The sequence below is a fragment of the Triturus cristatus genome, chromosome 6 (genome assembly GCF_964204655.1).
Source record: "Triturus cristatus chromosome 6, aTriCri1.1, whole genome shotgun sequence".
In the NCBI taxonomy this organism is placed as follows: Eukaryota; Metazoa; Chordata; class Amphibia; order Caudata; family Salamandridae; genus Triturus; species Triturus cristatus.
The window spans coordinates 1709602595-1709627119 of NC_140589.1; the positions used below are offsets into that span (position 1 = coordinate 1709602595).

The following is a 24525-nucleotide window of genomic DNA, read 5'->3' on the forward strand; positions in this document are numbered from 1 at the left end:
ACGGGGAGGTTTCTGCCAGACTAGTAGACTCCAGTCCTACTGTGGTACCTGTCTCTTCTGCCTGACCTCAAGTGGCCACTTCCTCCATTGTCCCTCCTTGCTGATTGAGCTGTTGAGTTGCCGAATAGTCCCATCTCAGACTGGGCATATCTTTCCGGGCTGTTCCATCCTGTTGTGAGCTCGAGTTCTTACTACTTACAGTCAATTTCTTTCTTTGGCATGTAGATTTCCTCTTTCCCTCCCCTCCACCAGATCTGCTTTTCCCTTTAGTAGTTAAGACAGATTCTTCCAGGGAGCTGCTGCTGCTCGTGCCTGACAGAGTGGTCTTGTAGATTCAATTTCTGGTTTTAAGGAATCAGAAAGAAAATTCCCCCCCACTACCCCCTCCCCCCAGAGGCTCTGGTGACGCTGCCACTTTTTGGCCCCGCAGATGGCTGTGCTCTAACAGAATGTGGCTTATATCTTCTACAGGAATAGGAAGGGCATCCTCCCCTCAAATTCAGAATATCCCATGCCTACAGAGTTAGTCACTACTTGTTTTACTATTGTTTCACCATCTGGTGCCACTAAAACTGCATGTGGTATATCAATTTGAACAGAGTCACCACTTACTTCTTTCTGCTTTGCGGGGTGCAGTCCTGTCAATACATCCTCAGCGGGGACCAGGGCTGACGAAACTGATGAAGCTGACAGGGCTGCTGTGACATCCCAACTTTTTTGACCCTTGCTTCCCATTTGGGATAACAATTTGGATATTGAAGGTTGCCCTTCAATGGGCGCCGTAACGTGGCTCCCACCGGGCAGGGCATGGTACTGGTTTCTTCCCCAAGCCGGTCAGGTCTTCACCTTTTTTTTTGCCTTTCCCTTCAGAGCTTGGTTCTTGAGAGTGCTCAGGCTGAGCTGTGGGCGGCTCAGCCGTCCTGGAAGTGCCAGATGGAAGTGAAGCTGCGGTCGCTGAAGGTTTCGGTTTGAGTACTTTTGCCTCTCTTCCCACCATCTGGTCGATAGAGCCTCTGTGCCCAGCTAGGGCTTCCAGCAAAACCTGCAGCAGCTTTTTGCTAGATTTTGGGGAATACGTGGATATTAAATACACAATACACTTTCGGGTGGCGCTATGCTTTAAAATCTGGCAACTATATCACTCTGCGTATTCTCCAATGATGATACCAATGATAGACCGGCTCTCCCCATCTCATGAGGCTCTCATTGGACCGCGTGTGGTTGCAGTGCAGCAGTCGATCATAGGGCTGGCGAGGTAAGGAGAGGAGTGGTAGCGACGAGAGTGCTACACAGACGCCATCTTGCTCCTCAACCTCCACATTTCTAAGATTTCTAAAGTAATTTAAAAGTTATAGCTAGTTTATATTTTATATAGTGCTTGCTACAGTATATTTCTTAAATGACAGGTTTTACTATTACCAAGCTCAATGACAACTTAGTGAATGTGTGAGGATGAAACTCTGAGTCGACTATTTTCAAGCCTATGAGCTACTGAGCTGCAGTCAGGAAACGGATTTCAGTAGTGATTTTCCGGTTCATCAAGGTATATTACTAAATGTTAGATTTTGTTTCATTTATTTTTTCTTAGATATTTATATAATTCCATGCCTACAGAGTTAGTCACTACTTGTTTTACTATTGTTTCACCATCTGGTGCCACTAAAACTGCATGTGGTATATCAATTTGAACAGAGTCACCACTTACTTCTTTCTGCTTTGCGGGGTGCAGTCCTGTCAATACATCCTCAGCGGGGACCAGGGCTGACGAAACTGATGAAGCTGACAGGGCTGCTGTGACATCCCAACTTTTTTTACCCTTGCTTCCCATTTGGGATAACAATTTGGATATTGAAGGTTGCCCTTCAATGGGCGCCGTAACGTGGCTCCCACCGGGCAGGGCGTGGTACTGGTTTCTTCCCCAAGACGGTCAGGTCTTCACCTTTTTTTTTGCCTCTCCCTTCAGAGCTTGGTTCTTGAGAGTGCTCAGGCTGAGCTGTGGCCGGCTCAGCCGTCCTGGAAGTGCAAGATGGAAGTGAAGCTGCGGTCGCTGCCGCTGAAGGTTTCGGTTTGAGTACTTTTGCCTCTCTTCCCACCATCTGGTCGATAGAGCCTCTGTGCCCAGCTAGGGCTTCCAGCAAAACCTGCAGCAGCTTTTTGCTAGATTTTGGGGACTACGTGGATATTAAATACACAATACACTTTCGGGTGGCGCTATGCTTTAAAATCTGGCAACTATATCGCTCTGCGTATTCTCCAATGATGATGCCAATGATAGACCGGCTCTCCCCATCTCATGAGGCTCTCATTGGACCGCGTGTGGTTGCAGTGCAGCAGTCGATCATAGGGCTGGCGAGGTAAGGAGAGGAGTGGTAGCGACGAGAGTGCTACACAGACGCCATCTTGCTCCTCAACCTCCACATTTCTAAGATTTCTAAAGTAATTTAAAAGTTATAGCTAATTTATATTTTATATAGTGCTTGCTACAGTATATTTCTTAAATGACAGGTTTTACTATTACCAAGCTCAATGACAACTTAGCGAATGTGTGAGGATGAAACTCTGAGTCGACTATTTTCAAGCCTATGAGCTACTGAGCTGCAGTCAGGAAACGGATTTCAGTAGTGATTTTCCGGTTCATCAAGCTATATTACTAAATGTTAGATTTTGTTTCATTGATTTTTTCTTGGATATTTATATAATTGGGCAATTTGAAAAATCCAGTATTATAGCACTACATTTATTGCAGGTGTTTAAAAAAGGTATTGAATTAGGCAAAATGCAGGGTGGGCAAAGCAAAATATTTTATTTTCTTTTACTTTCCATTATTGAGAAAATGCAACTTGTAGTTTTTGGTCTTTGCTACTGTTATGTCATTTGGGACTGCACTTCTTGTTTGGTTATGATGTCACTTTCTTTATCAGAAGTTTAATTCAGTTCACAAAATCAAAGACCACAGAAACATCAAAACTGCTTAGAAAAATGAAATTTTCAGTTGAGAACTTTTACCAAAGAACAAACAGTATTAGTAAGGAGCAATATATATGTCTTTTTTAAAAACATGTGGCTTAAACGTTACATTTCTATACTTAATTTAGAAATATGATCTATTGAAATTACATCACAATAAATGAATTTTGTAGAATTGAGGAACTATTTTTCACATGTTTTTCTTTAGAGAGGGTATAGGAGCAATGCTACCCCTTCACACTTGTTCTAATCAGCCTATAAATAGAGCCTTTGGAAGACGAACAGAGGGTACTCTTTTCCTTCAAAGGAATACAATATTGTCAGGGTATACGAGGACTGATCTAAACTTTCAATTGATTTAAAAGCAGAAGGGAATGCCATGTTCTCAATTTGAACAGCTGAAAATTAGCAATTATATCTACATTGTTTTCCTGCCTTTCACTGGAGCAGAGGTTGTCAATGACCACACTCAAATTCCCAACTTTGCATGCTAGAGCCAGGAGATGCACATCTGTTCACTCTAGGAGGGAAACATTTCCAATCCAGGCCAGCCAACAAAGAAATACAGGTTTTGCTGCTGTACTAACGCAGCAAATTATTTCATATCCACCTTTGTACCTTTCCAAAACAGTTGGTCGATATTGCTGTATCCACAGCTTCCCTGTGGAGGTCTTGGAAGATGAACAAATGAATGAATTAATTAATGAAAAATGTATCAAACGTGCATATGCTCAGAGGTGTCTTGGCGCTGGTGAGATGTAGAGATCAATGGACTACAGTAACCGGAAAAAAGAGTGTGGCATATTGGGAACCTGCATTTGTAAACAGTCATGTTTTGAGCTATTTCCTAAAACTTGACACGCTGTTTTGGGTTTTCAATTGTATAGCCCTTTCCATAGTTTTGCAGTGGAGAAGATAACGTTTCTTCCTCCCCAGATTGCTTTTTTGATTTTTGGTACCACTAGATTACATTAACGGGTGGAACGAAGTGTTCTTGTGGGAGCATACCCCTGGAACCTATGTTTTAGATATTTTGGGCCGATCTCTGGGCTATCAGCATATGTTTGACACTGCAGACTTGGAGCTCAACAATGCTCACCAATGGGAGAAACGAGTACTATTATAAAATACCAGTGCAGTTACAGTAGCAATTGCAGGCTATTAAATTAAGGAATACTAGCCGTCACTTTAGTTGAAAATGCAATTTTGATAGATTACGATTAGTTTAATCAAATGTAATGAACATTTTACTGTACCTACATGATTCCTTTTGACAATGTCCTCAGTGTTGCCTTTTACTGGGTAGTTACACTGAGGATTGGGATCCTGCCTGCATTGCAAGTAGACCTGTGTCACTTCTCTGGTTAGGATTACTGAAATTTGAAATACTCAGTTATGATGTTTTCCAGTTCTTCTGTTTCATCTTTTTGTTACTGCTAATTGGCATTTATATAGCACATAATCTGCCATCGGTATTGGATCTCAGCCATTTCAGAAGTCTAAGGATGAATAACTGTACATCTGTTAGGAAATTGTGTCCGCCTCTAAGATTTGTGAGTTTTGAAGAGTGAGGCCTGTGCGCTCTACCAAATCAGCTCTGCGCCTTCTTGTTTGGCATGCTCGTTGCCCAGCAGAAGTATGTGTGTAGCATACAGATCATGCTGTGTGAGTGTCTCATAGATTTTCTTATTTCCTTTGGGTTTCTTCTTTTTCATTTTGTTATGATTTGGTTTCAGTCAGCATAAATTGTATCACAGTATGTGACACCTTGAGCACACATTGTATGTGTAGGAATGTGTGCCTCTCACTGAAAGGTCTTCTCTGGTTCATGGAAATGGGTTAGACAAAGTTACTTACGGAGATTGGATAATAAACACCTTCTTGTGCACTAAGGGTGCCTCTGGCTATGGGCATGGGACTTTATGTCCATTGGAAACACTACCTTGGTGAGGTATGACAGATTCATTATATGAACACAAGAGTTTACAGTGACTGTATTCAGTGGTAATTGATTTGATGGTTAATCAGGCAGTATCTTACCTTTCTAAGTGATGCTTTAGAACCATGCTCCCACAAGTGGGACGAGTTGTATATGACTTGATTGTGACTTGCTGTATCGGTTGGACGTGATGGGTGAAGCCATGGCATTTCTTAGCATAGACTCTTAATTCATGTCATGTTATGAAGACTATGGAAGAAATAGGTCATGGATTACTTATCATGTACACCTCACTAACCTTAGTCCTAATCTTTTTCTTCGTAGTTTTAAGGCGCCTTCCTCTGGTCTGTCGTTTACTACTGTGGTTCTGCTTTGGTATTACAAACAGAACTTCCAGGTGATTTGTCTCCTGGTCATGACTCCCCATCTTTTTGTAAGAACTGTGACAAAGACAAATACTACTTAGTGTAATTGGGATTACAATATGTAATCAAAGGGTCACCAGTACCTAATCAATGCATCCAACACACAATTGTTAATGACGCTGCAGTTTTAGCTGAACACACCAATGTTGTTTTTAACACTGATGCCTTCTGTTAGAGGAGTTAATCACAACTTCATTCGCTAAAAAATAACTTCTCATTTTGTTCTCTGTTTAGTCTTCCTTTACCGTTACACTGCTGTCACTATTCTAATTGCCGACAAGAGACCATGGCCCTTTCTGTTTTTTGAATTCCCAACCTTGAAGTTAATTTCACTGAACCACAGACCATGCACTTTTTTTTTTAGGTTTTCTTTTATGTTGGACATTTATATGGATACATGAAGTTAAGAGATAAGACTAAAGTAACCTCAAGTTCCAGGTACAAAGTCTACCTGGCATTACGAGCTGTTCACATTTGGTATTTTTAAGAAAAGGAGTTGCAATATGTACTAAATATCCCATAGTAATTAAAAATTGGTTCACACTACTTAGCCTACCCAGGCCTCTTATGTTGTGTTCACCTCCATTGACTCTCGTATTGCTCTGTGTGTTATTGAGCGTCTTTTCATAGTTGCTGATGGTTATTCACTCTAATGCTGTGCTATCAGCAATATCTCCAATGCAAGCCGTCTTATTTCCCTTTTATTTTTTTTCCCATACTTAACATGCCCTAAGATAAAAGGCCACAGTTTATACAGCTAATTAACATTTATTAAATCTATATGCATCAATGGACAAAGTTGCACTCTTTAATACGAGCGTTAATTGGAGTAGCTGTTTCAGAGTAAGGAAAGGAGGAAATGTTAATTGAGCCAACCTCATTTGTCACAGTTTTTCCCAACATGCAACGTTCACTTTGAGAACCAGCTTCATTGTATATCTTTAATTAAATGATTAATTTGCTTCTACGTTTTCTAGCAGACCATTGCAAAATGTGTGCATCAAGGCACTCAGATTTAACCATTTGGGAATGTTACATTGCGTCTGAATAACATTACAACGGGGCCTCAAAATAGTTGACGAACAAAAAGTGCACTATTATTCAGGGAGTAGATTATAGAGTTAGGGATCCCTTTTGAAGGGTAATGCATGTTAAGTTAAACTGAAATCAGTAAATATTGGTCAAACCACATTATCTGTAACTGCTGGTAGTTACACTGACATGAAATTTAAAAAACGGAAGTAAAAATAAAACAGTGCAGATTCAAGAAGCACGCAATCTGGATTTGCTGATTTTCGCCAACAATCTACAACTGGGAAACACACGATTGTCCGAATTTGCCAGTTTATACGTCAGGTTAGGAAAAAGGAGGACTGGTTGATTGTCATGAGGGCGGTCTTGCAAAGTGGTTGAAACCCGCACAGCTAGATATTCGCTGGTACAAACATGTGCATGACCAATCCCACCTCGGAAACACTCGTAAAGTAACTTCAAAATAAGTTAGTAGTGACCATGTTGTCTGGGTGTGAAATTTTTCCTCTATCTCGAAAAATATTTTCCTACCTGATTTAAAATTTTAAAAAAACAGTTATAAGTGTTAATGCTCGTCTAGATTCCTTACTCCTGTCGACAGGCGAACTCCACGGTCCTAAGTGTGGGCCAGTGTAGATTAGAGTTCTAATTGTGCAGGTTTCCAAGAATACTGCTATGGATTTGTGCGACTTCCCCTAGAGACAGAAGTCTACATATAACACAGAAGGAGAGGCACAATGTGTACATTGCTCTGTTTTCCCCCACAACGATTGTAAACCAGTCCCACAGTGTGCATAATGCTGAATAAAATGGCTGTCACATGTTTCTTGACGCAGCAGATCTTGTCTTTTTTCAGGAAGGAACTCGAGGAGTTTGCAGCGATGAAGGAGATGGAACGCCACAAGAAATCCCTCGAAGAGGAGGAGAGGAGAAAGAATCACCAGGCCCGGAGAATGCATCATCTTCTCAGCACCGTGCAGGTTGGTGTGCCTGTCCCTGACAGCTCGTGCAGCCCGCTGGGGCCCCGGCCTGACAGAGATTAACTAGCGGGCTGAATGGGGCATGACTTGCTGGAAAGATATCACAAAGACACTACTTTCTGCTCAATTTAGTTGTATTCTTTTGGCAAGAGCAAGCACCATGACTACTCTGTGACAGCAGCTTCACAGAGACTGCCTCGGCGGTGCTGGCAGAAAGAGTCCATGTCAGCACTGTGATCTGTCACACTGATGACACAACACGAACGGTGGGACCTCGCCTTTAATGCTCATTAATTGGCATAGATAGGTAGCACTTTCATGCCTTCAGTTTTTAGAACATCCTTCAAATATTAAGCTGCTAGTTTTTATGATTTTGCCTACATTTTAAAATGTCATTCACATGTTGCTAATTATGTGCAGAATCTACGCAGTATAATAGCTTTTATGGGTTTTATAATAATGTTGTATTTATATAGCGCTTCATACCACACTGCTGTAGTTTCTAAGCACGGTGATTAACAGTTTTTACTATTGCCCTATTTTACTTGACCTTCACATTGCACCCAATCAATGTTATCTAATTTATCACCACATTTCTGAAATATAATTGACTTATTTGTTACAGAATGGGTTAATTTGGGAAGAGGTAACAGTAACTTCTTAAATACACAAAGGTAAGCAAGCTAGCTAGTTGTAAGGTGGCGCAGTTCTAGGCATTAGCTTGGCATGTGGTGCATCCCGCGGTCAGTTATTAACCAGAGGGGGGACCTCTGAACCAGGCCGTGGCAACACAATGCTTGGCCCACAGTAACAGTATGGAGTTTCATCTGATGCTAGATTTTGGGATCTCCATGACACATCCCAATACTGCAAACAAAACAGAGAGTTGTATAGTGTAGCTCACCATTTTCTAATTACTCCAAGGGATTCCCTCAAATAAAAATGACTTTTAGGACTAGATCATGGCAAATGATAAAAGTGTACATATAGGACTTGACAACTAAGACAAGCATTATGTAGCATAAAGGGGTATGATGAACACAGTGTATCAATTTAACATGAACTGTTTGGAAAAGTGAGTACGTGTGGGCACAGCAGGATCACCACTTGTCCTCTGTCAGCACTTGTCAATAAAGGCATTTCAGAAAGTCTTAATACCGAACCCTTGGTATCTAGTATTTGTATGAGTTTGGGCAACAGCAGAAATTCGAAAGACTCATTAGGCGATAAAGAACACTGTGACCATACTGCGTGTTGGTGCCTGAAGAAAGGTGTACACAGTATCAGTCCTACTGTTCTTCTTAAAATGATCCTGCATTATAAATTGTTGTTTCTTGACACATGCCCCACACAAGCCAAACTAAACTTAGCTTCTATATGGATTCACTCACACATTGCTCATGTTTTAGTTGGAATGCTGGTTTAATCAGAAGTAAGAAAGCCAGAGAATATAACTGGATGTATCCGGGCATATTTCCCCAAAGCATACCACACTCTATTAGTAGAACCCAGAGTATGAAAACTTTCCAAAGAATTGGACAACCCATCTAAACACACGCAATTACAAATGTTACCAGGTGACAGAATCGACCTAGTAAGACCTAATGAGATTGCACACCTATTAATCTCCTGTCGGAATCAGGGAAACCATGCAGATTTGGACCCAGTGAATCCAGATCCCACATTGTTCACGGCCAATTGTTGGGGCGGAGACACCAGCCAGAATCAGTACCTCCAGCCCTGGTATCTCTACCTCCAATTACCAGCCAACTAGTAGTGGGGCTCTTTATGTACTTTTATCTGTCTGTTGTTGAAAATGTAATAGAACATGTACACCTAATACGCCAAAGGTATAAAGCAAGAGAATTCGGAGAAACATGTCAAGTAGATGAATTCTAAATAGCAATACACATTCAAACAAAAATGCCTCCTCATCACGTAATGACTGTGAGCATTCAGGATAAGAAAAAAGAAAAGAAATTCCTTTTTAAATCATTTGGATCACAGTTTAAGTTGGTTTTCTGCTCGGGAGGTAGTTTTCACATTGTCTGCTGCCTCTGTAGATATTGTGACATTACACTCAATCGTTTCCACACTTTAATCTTATGGCATTGCAGCATTGCAATCCATGTTTACAATATATTACATTAGAGTAGTTTTGACATTTTCTTACTATAGGTGAGTAATGATATCACCTATAGTAAACAGCTACTTTGCAGTAAGAACATTTAGAAAAGCTTAGTTTTTTTACAAAAATTTCGATTATTCATTCTTATATCAATCAATCAATCAATCAATCAAAAGACCTTTATTCGGGTTTCATAAAATCCATAAAAGTACAACAATAAAAACAATTCATTTACACAATAAATCAAAATACAATTCATAAAAATACTACAATAAGAGAAGTTCATTTTCACAGTAAATCAAAGTACAACTCTCATAAGACAATTTTCAGGGATTTTCCATCATTTTACGTACACGTACTATCAATCTCAAGAAAGTGCAAGTGCGAAAAATTAATTCATCTGTATCCAGGGAAAATAACATTGAACAGGACTCCCCCAAGGAAAGGGGTCTTTGTTTTCTAAAATAGGGAGTTAAAAACCAGTTAATATATTTTAGATAAAATTTACAGAAGAATAGGAAGTGCAAATCATTCTGTGTACTAATGCCATCGCACGGGCATGGGTTATATTGTATTGTGTGGTGATAACCCAAAGGGAAGGCAAGCAGAAATTTTATAGACCCTGCCCTTAAACGAAAAAGCAAGGATCTTTCCCAATTGGACATGGAGAGAGTGAGGTAGAGTGGAAGTGGTTGCCGACACAGGTCATTTCCCATGTATGTGACAACGGTGGATTTAAGTAATTCCCTTCCCATTCTTTCTGAGTTAAAAAGTCCATAAAGTGCTTGTTTGACCACAACCTTATCTTTAGGCTCAATTCTGGTTGGATCGCAGAAAAGATCGCCTTTATCCACGGCGCGCAATGTCTTTAAGACTTCAGCAAGCCAAGGTATTAGCAAGCCGTGGTCACATTTTAGGCAGTCTTTTATAATGTTTTGTGTTAGGGTTGCTGAGTTATTCCTCCAGATCCTAATCCAGAATAGAGCTGGTCTAGTTCTAATAAAGTCACAAACATAGGGGAGGTTTAATTCTTTATGGCAAATGAATTCAGAAGCGGAGAAAGGTGCGCCCAATATTTTCCTACAAAAGCGGTTTTCTTCACGCTGAATTCCAGAATTTTTCCCCAATCCCCAGACCTCAGCCCCGTATGTGGCTACAGGAATGCACTGTAATCTAAAAAAAATTTAAATAGCTCTAGTGGCGCCTATTTTCTTTGGGCGGGAGAGGCTCAATATAGAATTGGTGGCTTTCGAGAACTTGCCCATGGCGTGGGCAGAATGCCCACTCCATGAGCCGTTCGCAGCGAAAACCAACCCTAGATATGGAAAAGAGGTTACAGATTCTAGTTTATCTGAACCTATGTTTAGAGTATTGAGCTTCCTTTTCTCAGGCCCACATGACATGATAAAAGATTTTTTAAAATTTACACGCAGATCTAAAGCCTCCATGTGTTGAACAAAGGTTTCAACAAGCAAACGGAGGGCATTTGGGGTGCGGCCCATGAGGACCGCATCGTCTGCGTATAATAAAACTGGCAATGAATGCCCCTGAATAATTGGGACGTCTCTGGTCACTTGTTTCAAAGCTTTGGCAAGGCCATTAATATAAATGATAAATAGCAGGGGTGCTAAGACGCACCCCTGTCTAACCCCCCTACCTATTTTTATGGCTCCAGATACTTTGCCGCCTGCCCCAATCCTAACTCGTGCCTTAAGGTCAGTATGAAGGTAAGCCAGGAAATTTACAAGGGCCTCATCAAGACCATAGTTAAGAAGCATAGCCCACAGTTTAGATCTATTAACTAGGTCAAAAGCGGATGAAAGGTCCATAAATGCGAGATAAATGGGGGTCGATCGAGCAACGTTGTACTTATCTATTATCAGCTTTAGGTTTAAACATTGCTCCACTGTGCCTACCCCGCTCCTGAATCCCATCTGGCACGGGTCCAATAGATCTATATCTTCAGTCCATTCTATCATCCTGTTATAAATAACTCGTCCAAGAATTTTTAAGGTATTATCTAGGAGCGAGATCGGACGATAGTTAACTGGGTCTGACCTTTCGCCCTTTTTAAAAATTGGGACTATGGTGCTGGTAGCCCAAGTTTTAGGCATAGGCACCATTGGCAAACTATTGAAAACATTAGGGAGAATTGGTGCCCATAGGTCCGGGCTGTGCTTAATAACATCTATAGGGAGTCCATCCGGGCCTGGGGCCTTGTTGCCAAGGCTCTCTCTAATGGCTATGACTACCTCATGGAGGTCAATCTGTAGGCTGCACGGCTGTTCAGGGACAGAGATAATTACTTCCTCGGAAGGAGTGGCATATATTTTGGAGAAATGGGCCTCCCAAATACTGCTGGTTATATTACAGCTGATTGGGGATAGGTGTTTGCCCATGTCTCGCATTTTCCTGATGGCTGACCAGAAGGGGCCGCTGCTCTTCAGATTAGCACTTTCGACCAGTGAGTCCCACTGTTCCGTCAGTAATACTGCCTTTCTTTCAGTTGTTTTTAATTTATAGTGTTTCCTAGCCGCCTATACCTCTACTATACACCTTGGCTTAGTAGATAGTACCTTACGAAGTTCCCTGTTTGCCGTTGAACAGGTGGAATCAAACCACCTTGGTTCTTTCCCTTTCTTTGGCAGTGGAATTGACAGGAGATTTTTTATTACTAAACACAGTTTGCCAAAATCTGCGATTATTCTATGACTATTCCCATCTAAACGTGAACAGGAATTAATTACTTCAGGGTGTTCACTTCTCACGCTTTCTAAAATGGCCCCACTATCAATTCCCCTCCATTTTAGTCGCAGGCCATCACCAGAGGGTGTGATGTCTCTTGCGCCATTTAATTTCGCATATGCGGGGCTGGAGCCTAGATGCAAAGTAATTGTGAGGGGATTATGATCACCAAATGATGTCTCTATCACTTTGGATTCTATTACACAATCTACTAAGTAAGGGGACATAAAAATAAAGTTGATAATTGAACGACAGTCCCACCCTCTGAACGTGATTATTCTCCTCAGACCAGCATTTCTTTGTAAGTTTGGCGTTAAAATCCCCCCCAATTAAAATCCCTATCTCCTCCTCTGATTCTAAATTAGCTTCCAATTTTTGTAAGGTCATAGAGAGTGCTATGTAGTTCTTATTGGGTATAGAAAGAAAATCATTATTATAAAAATTAATTATGTAAATTCTGGACTTTTGTTTCAACTCAAGGACCTGAATATTCGGGTTCCCTTCTGATAAATCTTTAATAGTACCACCCACCAATGTTCTGATGCCTATAAATAATCCTCCCACTGCACGACCAAAAATAGGCTTTCGTGTAGCCACAATGAAACAATGGTAGCCCTCTATGTGTAAATTTCCAACAGCCCATGTCTCTTGAAACATAATAATATCTTTACCATCCAATAGTTGGACCCATTGGGGCTCTGACAGTCTTGGATCTAGGCCAGCAACATTCCAGCTAAGGATTGACAAATTAGAATGACTAAAAGGACCAGAGAACTTGTTCCTAACACTCTGCTTAAGTTGGGTTGGCAAGGTAGTTATGTCCTCATGTGTGACTGGGGATAAGACGGTGGCGTCATGTACTACCATAGTCTGAGATATATTAATTTGTTTACAATGTAAATGTTCCCCATTGACATTGAATACATCTTCACATTCTCTTTCTCTTTTCCCCAGTCAATCCTGACATTCTAAGTTGGAAAAAGCATGTTCAAATCGATTGTACGTTGGGATATTGTATATATACCTCAGCTCATTCTGAGACGTGTTACAATTTACATTGGTCCTCCCATAGGGTCTCTCCCTTGGAATGAACTGGGGGGGAGTAGGAAGAGGTAAGTGTGACATCAGGTGTGGTAGTGGTATGGTCCGATGGCCTAATAGGGGACCATTCCTAAAATTGAGATATAAATCCCGGTGAGGGAATCCGTAATTATTCCTGGTGTTATAATTCGGGTCCAGTTGATATACTTGGGAGTTAGTCCCAGGGTTGGGATTAAAATCTATTAAGTGCCTATAAAAATATCCAAGGGGGAGCAAAGTAGTATTAAATTCCCAGGGTGAAGGCAATGGGGCTTTTGCGAGTGTAGATTGTACCCATTGTGGGGATCTAAAATTTATAATTATGCAGTCCCCCTCAAACTTTTTTCGCAGTGGACCCACCCACCCTACTCTTTGGGTATGAATAATCACCCCCGCTCCTTCCATTGGGAAATTGCAATTTACAGAGAGCCAATGAAGAGTTCTATTTTTAACAGTTGTGGGATTTTCCTCTTGGTCCTTCCTCAATTTTGGCACGTTAACTAGAACCAATACATATGCCCCACACTCTGGGGGGTAGGCTAATACGAGCCGGGATCTGTCTCATATTAGTTGCTTCAGTTAGATCCAACTTAGCTGTCAGGGGATCTTGGTCATTATTGTTGGCTTGTCTCGTTGTTACCCTATTATTTCTAGCAGGATTTGATCCACACCTCCAGGACTAACTGCCTTAGTTGTTTTGGGATTGAATGCCTGTTTGGGTAGAGGTTCCACATTTAATAGATCTTTACTTGTGCTCGGTTTCGATGTTGACAAAGGAGCATTAATATGGGCTTTACTTTTCTTACTAGCCTCAATGTTTTGGGGTTTATCTATATTAATTATCCCCAAATGTGGTGTGGTTATTGAATTGTGCCCTGTGCCTAATTTTAACACATGGTCATCTAATGCACTCAACCTCTTATCTATATTAAGGACTTGTTGGTTGATTGGCCCTAAAAGGGTGGTTATCAAAGTCTCCATCCTCCCCCAGAACCCCTCGTTCCCCAGCACTGCGTTGGATTCTATACATTGTAAATCCTTCTCTCTAGGATGGGCTTCCCTATTGCCATCGTTTTGCTCTTCAGGGGCGGGGGTCCTCCTTAATTGATAATGCCCACCCTTGTCTCTGCATTTGTTTGGCGCTAACTCTGTGTGTTTCTGTTTTCGCTTTGCTTTTTGTCCCCTAGTTTGCATTGGTATGCTGACACTTTTTTCCCTGTCCGTGGTCGACACATCAATATCGGAGCATGGTCCTATTCCCTCTGAGTGTGCCTGCTCATTGACTAAGGGTGGGGAAGAATCAACGCTCCTGTTCGCGCTTGACCTTAGCATGGTGGGAGTTAGCGAAAGCCTACTGGCCATAGAGCAATGTTTAGGGGATACTGTGTCCACAATTATGCAATTCTCGTTAGAGTCTGTACCCGGGAGCCCCGCATAAGATGTTGCAAGCAAGGAGTCCAATGAGTTTTCTTGATGCATAAGTGGGGGAAGCTCGATGGAAGCGAAAGACGCCTTTCGGTGTTCTTAATTGCCGAGGCGACAACACCAATAGTCTTCTGGAGCATTTTGTCTATGGCAGTCAAACTTGGCAATGGGGTGGTCGAAGGTGTAGCCGGCTTTTTCTGCTTGTGATTTGACCTGACCACAGGTGGTAATCTTTTCCCCATGTTAAATGTTTGGCCAGGTGTGCTATACAACAATAGTTCACTTCCCTACAATAGGATGGAATGTACTCACAAAAGTGGGCCTGTCTTGCCACGGATCTTATGCCTTGCACAATCCGCCAAGTGGGGTGGCCCAGCCCAGCCTCGTACTGCCCCGGACGGCCACAGACGGCCCGCCCTATGCCCTGGCTTCGCCCGGCGTCCGCGCGCGTCCGCGACGCGGAGGAAACTGCCGCAATTTATGCACCTCCGGGCGCGCTGGTCCAGGAAGTGGGCGGGCGGTGCAGGATGTTGGCGCAGGGCTTGCTGGGAGCTGTAGTCCCCCCCCCTCAGCGGCCGTGAAGCTGGAAATCGACGGCGGCGGGAGGAACAAACAGCGTCAGGGTCCCAGCAGCAAGTGAGAGGAGGTATGTCCGCCTGGTCCCCTCCTCAGCCCGTTCAAATTCAGAGAAAGTCCCCTCTCCTTAGTGGAAACTGCCGCAATTTATGCGCCTCCGGGCGCGCTGGTCCAGGAAGTGGGTGGGCGGTGCAGGATGTTGGCGCAGGGCTTGCTGGGAGCTGTAGTCCCCCCCCCTCAGCGGCCGTGAAGCTGGAAATCGACGGCGGCGGGAGGAACAAACAGCGTCAGGGTCCCAGCAGCAAGTGAGAGGAGGTATGTCCGCCTGGTCCCCTCCTCAGCCCGTTCAAATTCAGAGAAAGTCCCCACTCCTTAGTGGAAACTGCCGCAATTTATGCGCCTCCAATGGTGGAAACGCCGTCCATTGGGATTACATGCCTGTCTCCGACTGGCCGACGGGCTCCTTTAACCCGTTGGAATCCTGCCGGAATGACCAGCCGGTTTCAGTTTCGTTCACCTGCATTGTAATGCGGCACTCAGAACTGAAACCGTGATGATGCTCAGAAAGCCGCTGACCTGTGATCGAAGGCTTTCCGAGCCTCATCGTAATAAGGCCCTTAGTACTTTGTCGCAAAAAGATTTTAGACGCAGTTTAATGTAAGTCAGATTTAAAACGTGTAGAAATCTGCAGAGTCATTCTATCTTTCCTGAAATGACCCATAGTGTGCCAAAAATAAATAATTTGCTATTAGGATCTTTTTTCTACTGATCATTGTTCATTTTATGAAAACAGTTTAGATGGATGAATGCTATTTCTTCTTTCCTTGTTTAAATTGCAGCTGCAGTTATGCTCTGTGACCTGCCGTGCACCCTGTTTGTTGTCTCTGTGGCAGGAGGCATTAGGTCGTCACAGCTCAACTGCAATAAGTTATTAGGGATGAGCAGCAATGCCATTTCCTTACTGCAGGCAACTAGAGACATCACATCTCGATCGTAATACAGAAATCAGAGATAGGCTTTTATACATGGATTTGCAGGATCCGATGAATAATAAGTGTAATATTAAATAGGAGAAAGTCTCACATACCGTACATTTTAAGCATTTTGTAAGTCACATAGGAGATAGATTCATAAAGCGGCACATGACTGAAAGCATGGAACTCTGAGGTGATTTACATTATCCTTACTAATGTAAAGTAAGAGATAAAGGGGCATATTATCAAGAAAGGCGTTAAACTTATCGCCGCTTTAGCGGCAGGAAACTGCCGCTAAAGCGGCGATAATGGGCTTGTTAATATGCCCTTGTGGATTCCCATAGAAGGCCAGGTTCTGGTGTGAACCTGGGCTTTTATGGGAATTCACAAAGGCATATTATCAAGCCCATTATCGCCGCTTTAGCGGCAGGAAGCGGCGATGACGTTATCACCGTTCCTTGATAATATGGCCCTAAATTCTTTGTAATATGTAGGCCTGTTTACACTGCCCAACCTGGATTTCGTAATTTTTAAACCTTTTTTTGTAAAGGGGCTTTTCTTCACTTCTCACTTCTCACATGTGTCCTTCTCCATGTGTGAGTAGCTTCTCTACTTCAGGTTTCTCTCTGCTTTCTGGTATTTAAAGCCACAATAATGGTTAAACTGGACTATGTTAGCTGGAACTAATCACTCATGGACCTGACAAACTTGGAGCTCCGCCTCTTCCGTTCTATCTAGAAAGTCTTTTATCCCTTTCTACAGTTTGGTGCACCATTGTTTAGAGCCGGAGTTCCTGGCAGGGCAGCGTTTGGAAGACTGTTTAGTGTCAGATGCCTGGTGTTTGGTGTAGGCGCTTCCTAGAGTCTGCTCCCTCTCTGGGACCATGCACGTGGTTAGAAACTGCTGCCAAAGGCGGGGGACAGGGTCTGGGCTCAAGTGAAGGCAGAGGTTCAGTGCTTCTTTCTAGGGAAAGAGCACGGTGACGTCACTACTGGCTTGTAATACATCATTGCAAGTGACAGGCATTAACTGGCGTCCTAGCGTGCATGTAATCAGCCAATCAAACATGAGATGTTTCCGCGAGATTGCGGCCTCACGATATAATAATAATGATGACGATGCACTGCATTTCTGATTCTGATAATTTCAAAGTTTGCATCAATGATGGAGATTTTGATATATTTTGTATTGCACTTGGTACTGCATTGTTTTGCTTCTCCATAGGGCTGTAACTAACAAGTGTTAATGTGATACTGACAGCTGCATAAAGTAGGCATAATTTCATTTGACTTCATATAATGCTTAAATACGTATTTTACAACAAAATGCAGTTCGTATAGGTTTCATTGGCCCTATGGAGCACTGAACTGCAGCGATACCAATTTTCCTAAGGAGAATATTGGTGGGCTAATAAAAAGGACCCCCCTCACGCCCCCACCACAACATTCCTCGTGCATTGGCAAACACCGCCCCTCCTTCGAAAATGTCATTTTGCCTTATTGTTAATATGTATGACTCTTCTAATTACTAAATATGCAAATGGCCAGGTTACTCTAAGAGATAATCTCCTGCTAAAAGCCACTGTCATTTGATACAAACATTTTTAATTAGTAAAACCTTTGGTGACAATGGGTTGTTATGGACACGATGCCTCCCATCAATGGCAGCTTCTTTTAATGTGCTCTTTGCTATGCGGCACCACGAGCCGCCGAACCATTATGAACTTTTCCCTCTTTGTTAACTAACAGTGTTTTCTTAGGGCTCAGCGCTGCGGCCATTGTTCTGCTGATAATGAGACGCATCATTGTGGTTTCAAAGGCGTCTTGCGTGGCTACAAGACATTCATATTTAAGGTTTTTGAAAATAAGAAACTATTTTAAAAGACGTAAACAAAACCCCAAAAAACCCAATGTATATAAATTGTGTTTTAATGGCAGGGCGGGAAGTTAGCAACAGCATTATTGTTTGTAGATTTTTGCGAATAATTTCCGCACAGCTCTACGAAATTAGGAGAATTATAAAGGCATCTTCTAAAGAAGAGAGTTCACGTTGTTTGGCTATACATTATGTTATGCACCTCCTGCTGGCCGCTGCAGGGAAGTCATTTGATGTATTACTTCGAAAGAGTACCTTTATAATGACTCGTGAGATTAATAGTTTGAAAATTGTGGCATAAAGAAATGTATCACATGGTCCAATAAATGAAACTAAATCAGAAAAAAATGTTTGAAACATAAACACCTTGTTCTGAAAGTTGCTTTATGCCTTCTCATGTATACACTCACGTGGTATATTGTCAGTCTTTAAAATCTGAAGGCAATTAACTGTTATCCGTTCTCTACTTTGTTAGTTAAAAGGTGTATTCGTAGCGGCTATCACTACTAACATTCGCTATTTCCAGGACCTTTATCATTAAAGTTTTTGAGGAATTTTTACAAAATATTCAGTTCTAAACACATACAATATTTTTCTTAACAACTTAAGATCTGTCATCCAAGTAATGTACATGGTAACAGTTAAGAATAATTGGATTTCATCTGAAAGACATCCTGCTGTTTCCGAGTCTCGGGGTTAATTCCAGGGGCATGGAAAAACAGGAAACACAGGTTTTTGTTGATTCACATACGTAAAAGTGTCGTTTCCATGTCGATTTCTGTTTAGTTTTCCCTGGTCTTTCACTGGACATGTCGACTGGTTTTAGGTGCCAGAATCTGTATGATAAAAGCAAAGAACCTGGAATTCCGATGGGCCGGTAACTGCTGTTACACCGGAATTTATGGGTCATTGGTAGTGAGGGCCTAAAATCTAAATGGCTACCTTATTCTTTATCCCATTGAAAATGTTATTTTTTTTACAGAATCAAAGAGATTCTATACACCAAACTACCTTGGCGGTTTTCATCGGCATGAGCAGTGCTATGCACAAGTGGCATACATCCACAATAAAAAAATAAAATAAAAAATTCCAATAACTTTGAAAATCAAAACAGAATGAATGCCATTCTTGCGGCCATCCCTGATTTGTAATTATTTCGAGTTCACGGAAGCCCATACGTTTGTGCCTGACGGGCATCTTGGGGCTCCTTGCTTCTGAAGACAGCCTGACAGCTCGATAACGGGTTTTCTAGAGCGCGCCCACTCAAGAGAATGTGGGGCCTAATTCTTCTTTCTTCCCCAAGTCCTGTCTAATGATGACAGTGTGGGATTATCCCGCGAGCCAGGGGTCAGCTGTACAAGAGGTTATTTTTTTGGGCTCCATCCATCATCTCACCTGCCACTTCTCCCACCCGTGCCTCTCATTCTTCCCACACAGGTTGGGATGGGCATGACAGGCTTGAGTCGGAGCCACCCCACAGGGCTGTGCAGTAAGTGTCGACATGATTACTTTGCCACACAGACTGTAGGCGTGACCTCGCCAATGTAGCCATCTTTTGTTGCCCTAGGGGGCAATAATATGATGCTCCAAAACCCGGTGTCCTCATTGAGAAGGTTTGAAAACCTTGAACATCCCACAACATTGTGTCAGCTGTTAATGTTCCCCTTTTCACAGAACTCTTACTGCCAGATCTTTGTCTCGAAAATGAGCATTGGCACTGTAACTATAGAAAGTGTGTAAACGTTACTGTGCTGTTATGTGAGCAAATTAGGCCTGCGATTAAAAAACGAATGCTGATTATATTGGAGACCTACAAAATTTCATGCATACATTCAGAAGTGGCATGTGGATTTTTGTGCAAGTGGCGGCATCATGTAAGAGAATAATGCGGCAAACATATATATGTATATATATATATATATATATTACCTACTGGCGGTCGCCAGTAGGTAGTTATAGTTAGGACCCTGTTTCCATAGGAAAACCGCAACATTCTATTTGGAATAACTTTGGCGCCGGTCGACGAATCCTCGCGAAATTTTCAAAACTAATGGGGCGCTACGCTCCGCTCCTACCCTGAAAGTCTCGGGGGGATTCGTCAAGCGGGGGCTGAGAAAAAAGGGGGGTCCCAAAACGCGTTTTTCCCATGCATTTTTCCATAGGACCTTTAGACACAGCTACAGCCCGAACGGCTGAACAGAGTTACTTGAAATTTGGCAGAGAGGTAGTCTACAGGTCAAGGAAGTGCCTTTTGTAGGTCTGGTGTAAATCTGTTCAGTAGTTCCTGAGAAAATAGCATTTAAATCAATATATATATCTGTGGCAGCTTACGGTGCGCTTACCGTGCGCTTACGGTAAGCTTACCGTACGCGTACGGTGCCGTGCGCGAGCGCGATTCTGATTGGCTGTTAGATCTTAGTAAACATTCGAATCGGTCGAAACCAGGAAGCGGCGGCCGCCATTTTCTCTCTCGCACTCTGAGGGGGGGAGGAAAAACAAAGGTTGAAAACATGTAAAGGGGCAGGTTAGACAGCTCCTAACCACCTAGCCTTGATTAAGGTGTCCCAAAAGAACCCCCAAGGCAAAAAATTCAATTTTATATATTTTCGAAAAAACGGCGATTACGGTAAAAATTAATTATAAAAAAAAAATTATCCACACTTTCCCCCCCCCGTGTGCAAAAAGTGCCCGCAGTGCACCTTTTGTGCATGGCATATTATTAAATGGAACATTTAATAGTTTACCTTTCACAACGAAGCGCATAATATGTCCTCCGTGTGCGGACGGTGCGCGAAGCGCATCGTGCGTACATGGCCCATCCAGCGTAACGTGGGCACGAGGTGCGCGTAGCGCACCGCGTGCCCACCGTGCGTGCACGGCACTAACTGCGTAAAGTGGGCGCGCGGTACGCAAAGCGCACCGCGTGCTCACTGTGCGTGCACGGTGCGCGAAGCGCACCGTGCGCGCATGGAACGAACTGCGTTAAGTGGGCGCGCACGCCACGAACGGCGTAAAGTAACTTAGCATTTAAAAAACCGTACAAATTCACTGAAAAAACCATAGGTTTCACACACGTTATAGTTAGGAATTAGCATTTAAAAAACCTTGCAAATTCACTGAAAAAACCATAGGTTTCACACATGTTATAGTTAGCTGGACATTTTACTCATAAAAAACCAATGAAATTCCCCCGTTATAGTTAGTGCAGGCAACTATAACTCACGCGACCGCAATCCTCTGCTGATGACATATGTGTCTTTATGAAAAAAAAATATTTGTAATATATGTATAGCTAAAATTTAATGGAAGAAGACATGGGCAAATAAGTGTCTAAATACAGTATTAGCATCAGCAGAGGATTGCGGTCGTGTGAGTTATAGTTGCCTGCACTAACTATAACGGGGGAATTTCATTGGTTTTTTATGAGTAAAATGTCCAGCTAACTATAACATGTGTGAAACCTATGGTTTTTTAAGTGAATATATATATATATATATATATATATATATATATATTCACTGAAAAAACCATAGGTTTCACACTTGTTATAGTTAGCTGGACATTTCACTCGTACAAAACCATTGAAATTCCTCCGTTATAGTTAGTTCAGCTAACTATAACTCGCGCGCCCGCAATCCACTGCTGATGACGTCACATATTACATCACTCATGACATGGTCAGTGACATCACTCATGACATCACTGATGACATCTCAAATGACATCACTGATGACATCACTGATGACATCATCCAGTGAATGTGTGTCTTTCTGAAAAATATTTTTTTTATATATGTATATCTAAAGGTTAATGGCAGAAAAAATGGGTAAATATGTGTCTAAATGGATGTTTTTTTGGTAAAATTAATTGTATAACTGACTTATTAACAGTATCTTATTGAATACAAGTATTAGTGAGTAATGTTTAAATATTTAAATATCTGTATCAGCGTCTTGCTTTGTGTATAAGTGGCTGCATGGGTTGGTGAGTAGCTACATGAGTGTGTATATGGGTTATTAGTTCGTTTTTAGAGTATCATTATGAGTGTCTGTATGGTTCATTGGGGGATGTTACTTAGCGTATGGATGCATGAATGAGTGACTCACTGTTTGTATGTATTTTGAAGACAGTATGTGAGCAGGACAGTATGGGTGGATGAGTGTGTGTATGGGTGAGTAAGAGAGTGAATGACTGTCTCAATGGTGTCTTTATGAGTAAGCCCATATGTTTTGAACTAGTATATGTGAGTATTGATGTATATAAGTGAGGAGATATGAGAGTGAGAGATTGGAAGAGTTCCTGTATAAATAAGTATGTGTTTCTATAAGTGATTGTTTTTGAGAGTAAGTATGTGTACGTTTCTGTAGAAGTAAGTGTACTGGTGTGTGTATAGATGTACATGCAAGTAAATGGATGTTTATTTGCATGTGTGAGTATGTGTGTGAGTAACTCTATGTAGGAGTGTAGGTGTGTAACAGGATGTATAGGTGTATGAGTACATATGATGACTGAGTACATGTATGAGTGAATATATAGAAGTGTTGATGAATGAGTGGATGCGCATGTAGATTTTGGAATTACTGAATAGGTTGTTCTAACTGGTATTGGTATCTTTATAGTATTCAAAACCTTAGTTTGTATTTTTCAATGTGTGTATCAAAGTTTATATTCGGATAAGAGGAGGTCTGCCACTCTTACTCAAGGATGATGTCATCAGTGATGTCATCAGTGATGTCATTTGAGATGTCATCAGTGATGTCATGAGTGATGTCACTGACCATGTCATGAGTGATGTAATATGTGACGTCATCAGCAGTGGATTGCGGGCGCGCGAGTTATAGTTAGCTGAACTAACTATAACGGGGGAATTTCAATGGTTTTGTACGAGTGAAATGTCCAGCTAACTATAACATGTGTGAAACCTATGGTTTTTTCAGTGAATTTGCAAGGTTTTTTAAATGCTAATTCCTAACTATAACGTGTGTGAAACCTATGGTTTTTTAAGTGAATTTGCAAGGTTTTTTAAATGCTAATTTATGAATGTATTATTATATTTTTTAAATATTTATTTTACAATAAGCTACCTATGTATATAATTATAGATTGACTGTATCCTGTAATATGGAATGGCTCAGCTCTTTTTTTTTTTTATTTGGATAAAGTTGAACAGCATAGGTAATATCTTCTATAAACTTATAAACACTTTAAATGTTTTTTGTTTTTTTTTAAGGGTTTTTGACCGTGCGCGCACGGTGCGCGCATGCGTACGTGCTCCGTGTGCGCATGCGTACGTGCTCCATGTGTGCATGCGTACGTCGTGCGTGCTCCGTACGCGCATGCGCGCGTGCTCCGTACGTGCGTGCTCTGTACGTGCATGCACGTGTGCTCCGTACGCGCGTGCCACGTACGCGCATGCGCGCGTGCTCTGTGCGCGCACCGTGCGCGCACGGTGTGCGCACGGCAAGTCATGTGATTAAGAAACAACACTTTTCATTGGTTTATAGTAGCTTCAGTTCAAGAAACTTCCAACACCACACCCACTCCCCTCATTATTTCTTCTGATTCCCTGGGAGAAGGAGCTGAGCAGCTTTTCCAGTACTCCAGTACTTGAGAATGGCAGAGCAGCAGTCATCTTCTGGGAGTGAGCAGGAGACCCTTGTGCTACAGAGACAGAGGAAACAGAAAGACTCTTTTATATGGCAATTTTTTACATTTCCAGAGGGGCAGAAGAAGGTGAATGCTCCAAAAGTCACCTGCACTATTTGTGGTGTTGTCTTATCAAGAGGAGATCCTAAAAAGAAATACTCTTTTAGTATTTTCACTATGATCAGGCACGTTAAAGGAGTACATCCTGTGGCTTTTGCTCGAGCTGCTAGAGACAACCCTCCAGCAGCTCAGCCGAGCACATCCGCAGCAGCTCAGCCGAGCACATCATCGGCAGCTCAGCCGAGCACTTCATCTGTGGTGGCAGCTTCACCTGCTTCTGTTCCTCTGGATATACACCCTCTGTTCAAGAGGGTGCATATACGGTGCAATGCGTGCAATGCTCTTCTCTCTTATGGTGACACCAGCATTCCCCTAATAGAGAGCAAGATACAGCAGCACACATGCGGCACCCCATAATTTTTTTCATTTTTTTGTTCCTCTGTTCCTCAATTAACACAACGGCTCTTTTTAGAGCCACCTAACATCTAAACACTTAAATTTGATTTTTAATTCTATTTTTTTCCGCCGTGTGCGGTGCGGTGCGCGCATGGTGCGTGCACCTCGCGATTTAAAAAAAAAAAAAAAGTTTTTTCACCCTTCGGGGTCCTTCAGGGTCCCCCTGACAAAGGCTAGGGGGTCAGGAACTCTGTACCCTGCCCACTTTTCACGTTCT

The 24525-nt window shown here is 42.1% G+C and overlaps 1 protein-coding gene across 1 annotated transcript in view; it reads left to right on the forward strand.

Moving 5' to 3' along the window:
- Positions 1-24525, forward strand: part of SPATA17 (spermatogenesis associated 17) — an 886586-nt gene that overhangs the window by 409080 nt on the left and 452981 nt on the right. The window contains exon 6 of the mRNA XM_085609390.1: positions 7220-7343. Coding sequence (XP_085465516.1) covers positions 7220-7343 — 124 coding nt within the window. The remainder of the gene's footprint in view (positions 1-7219; positions 7344-24525) is intronic.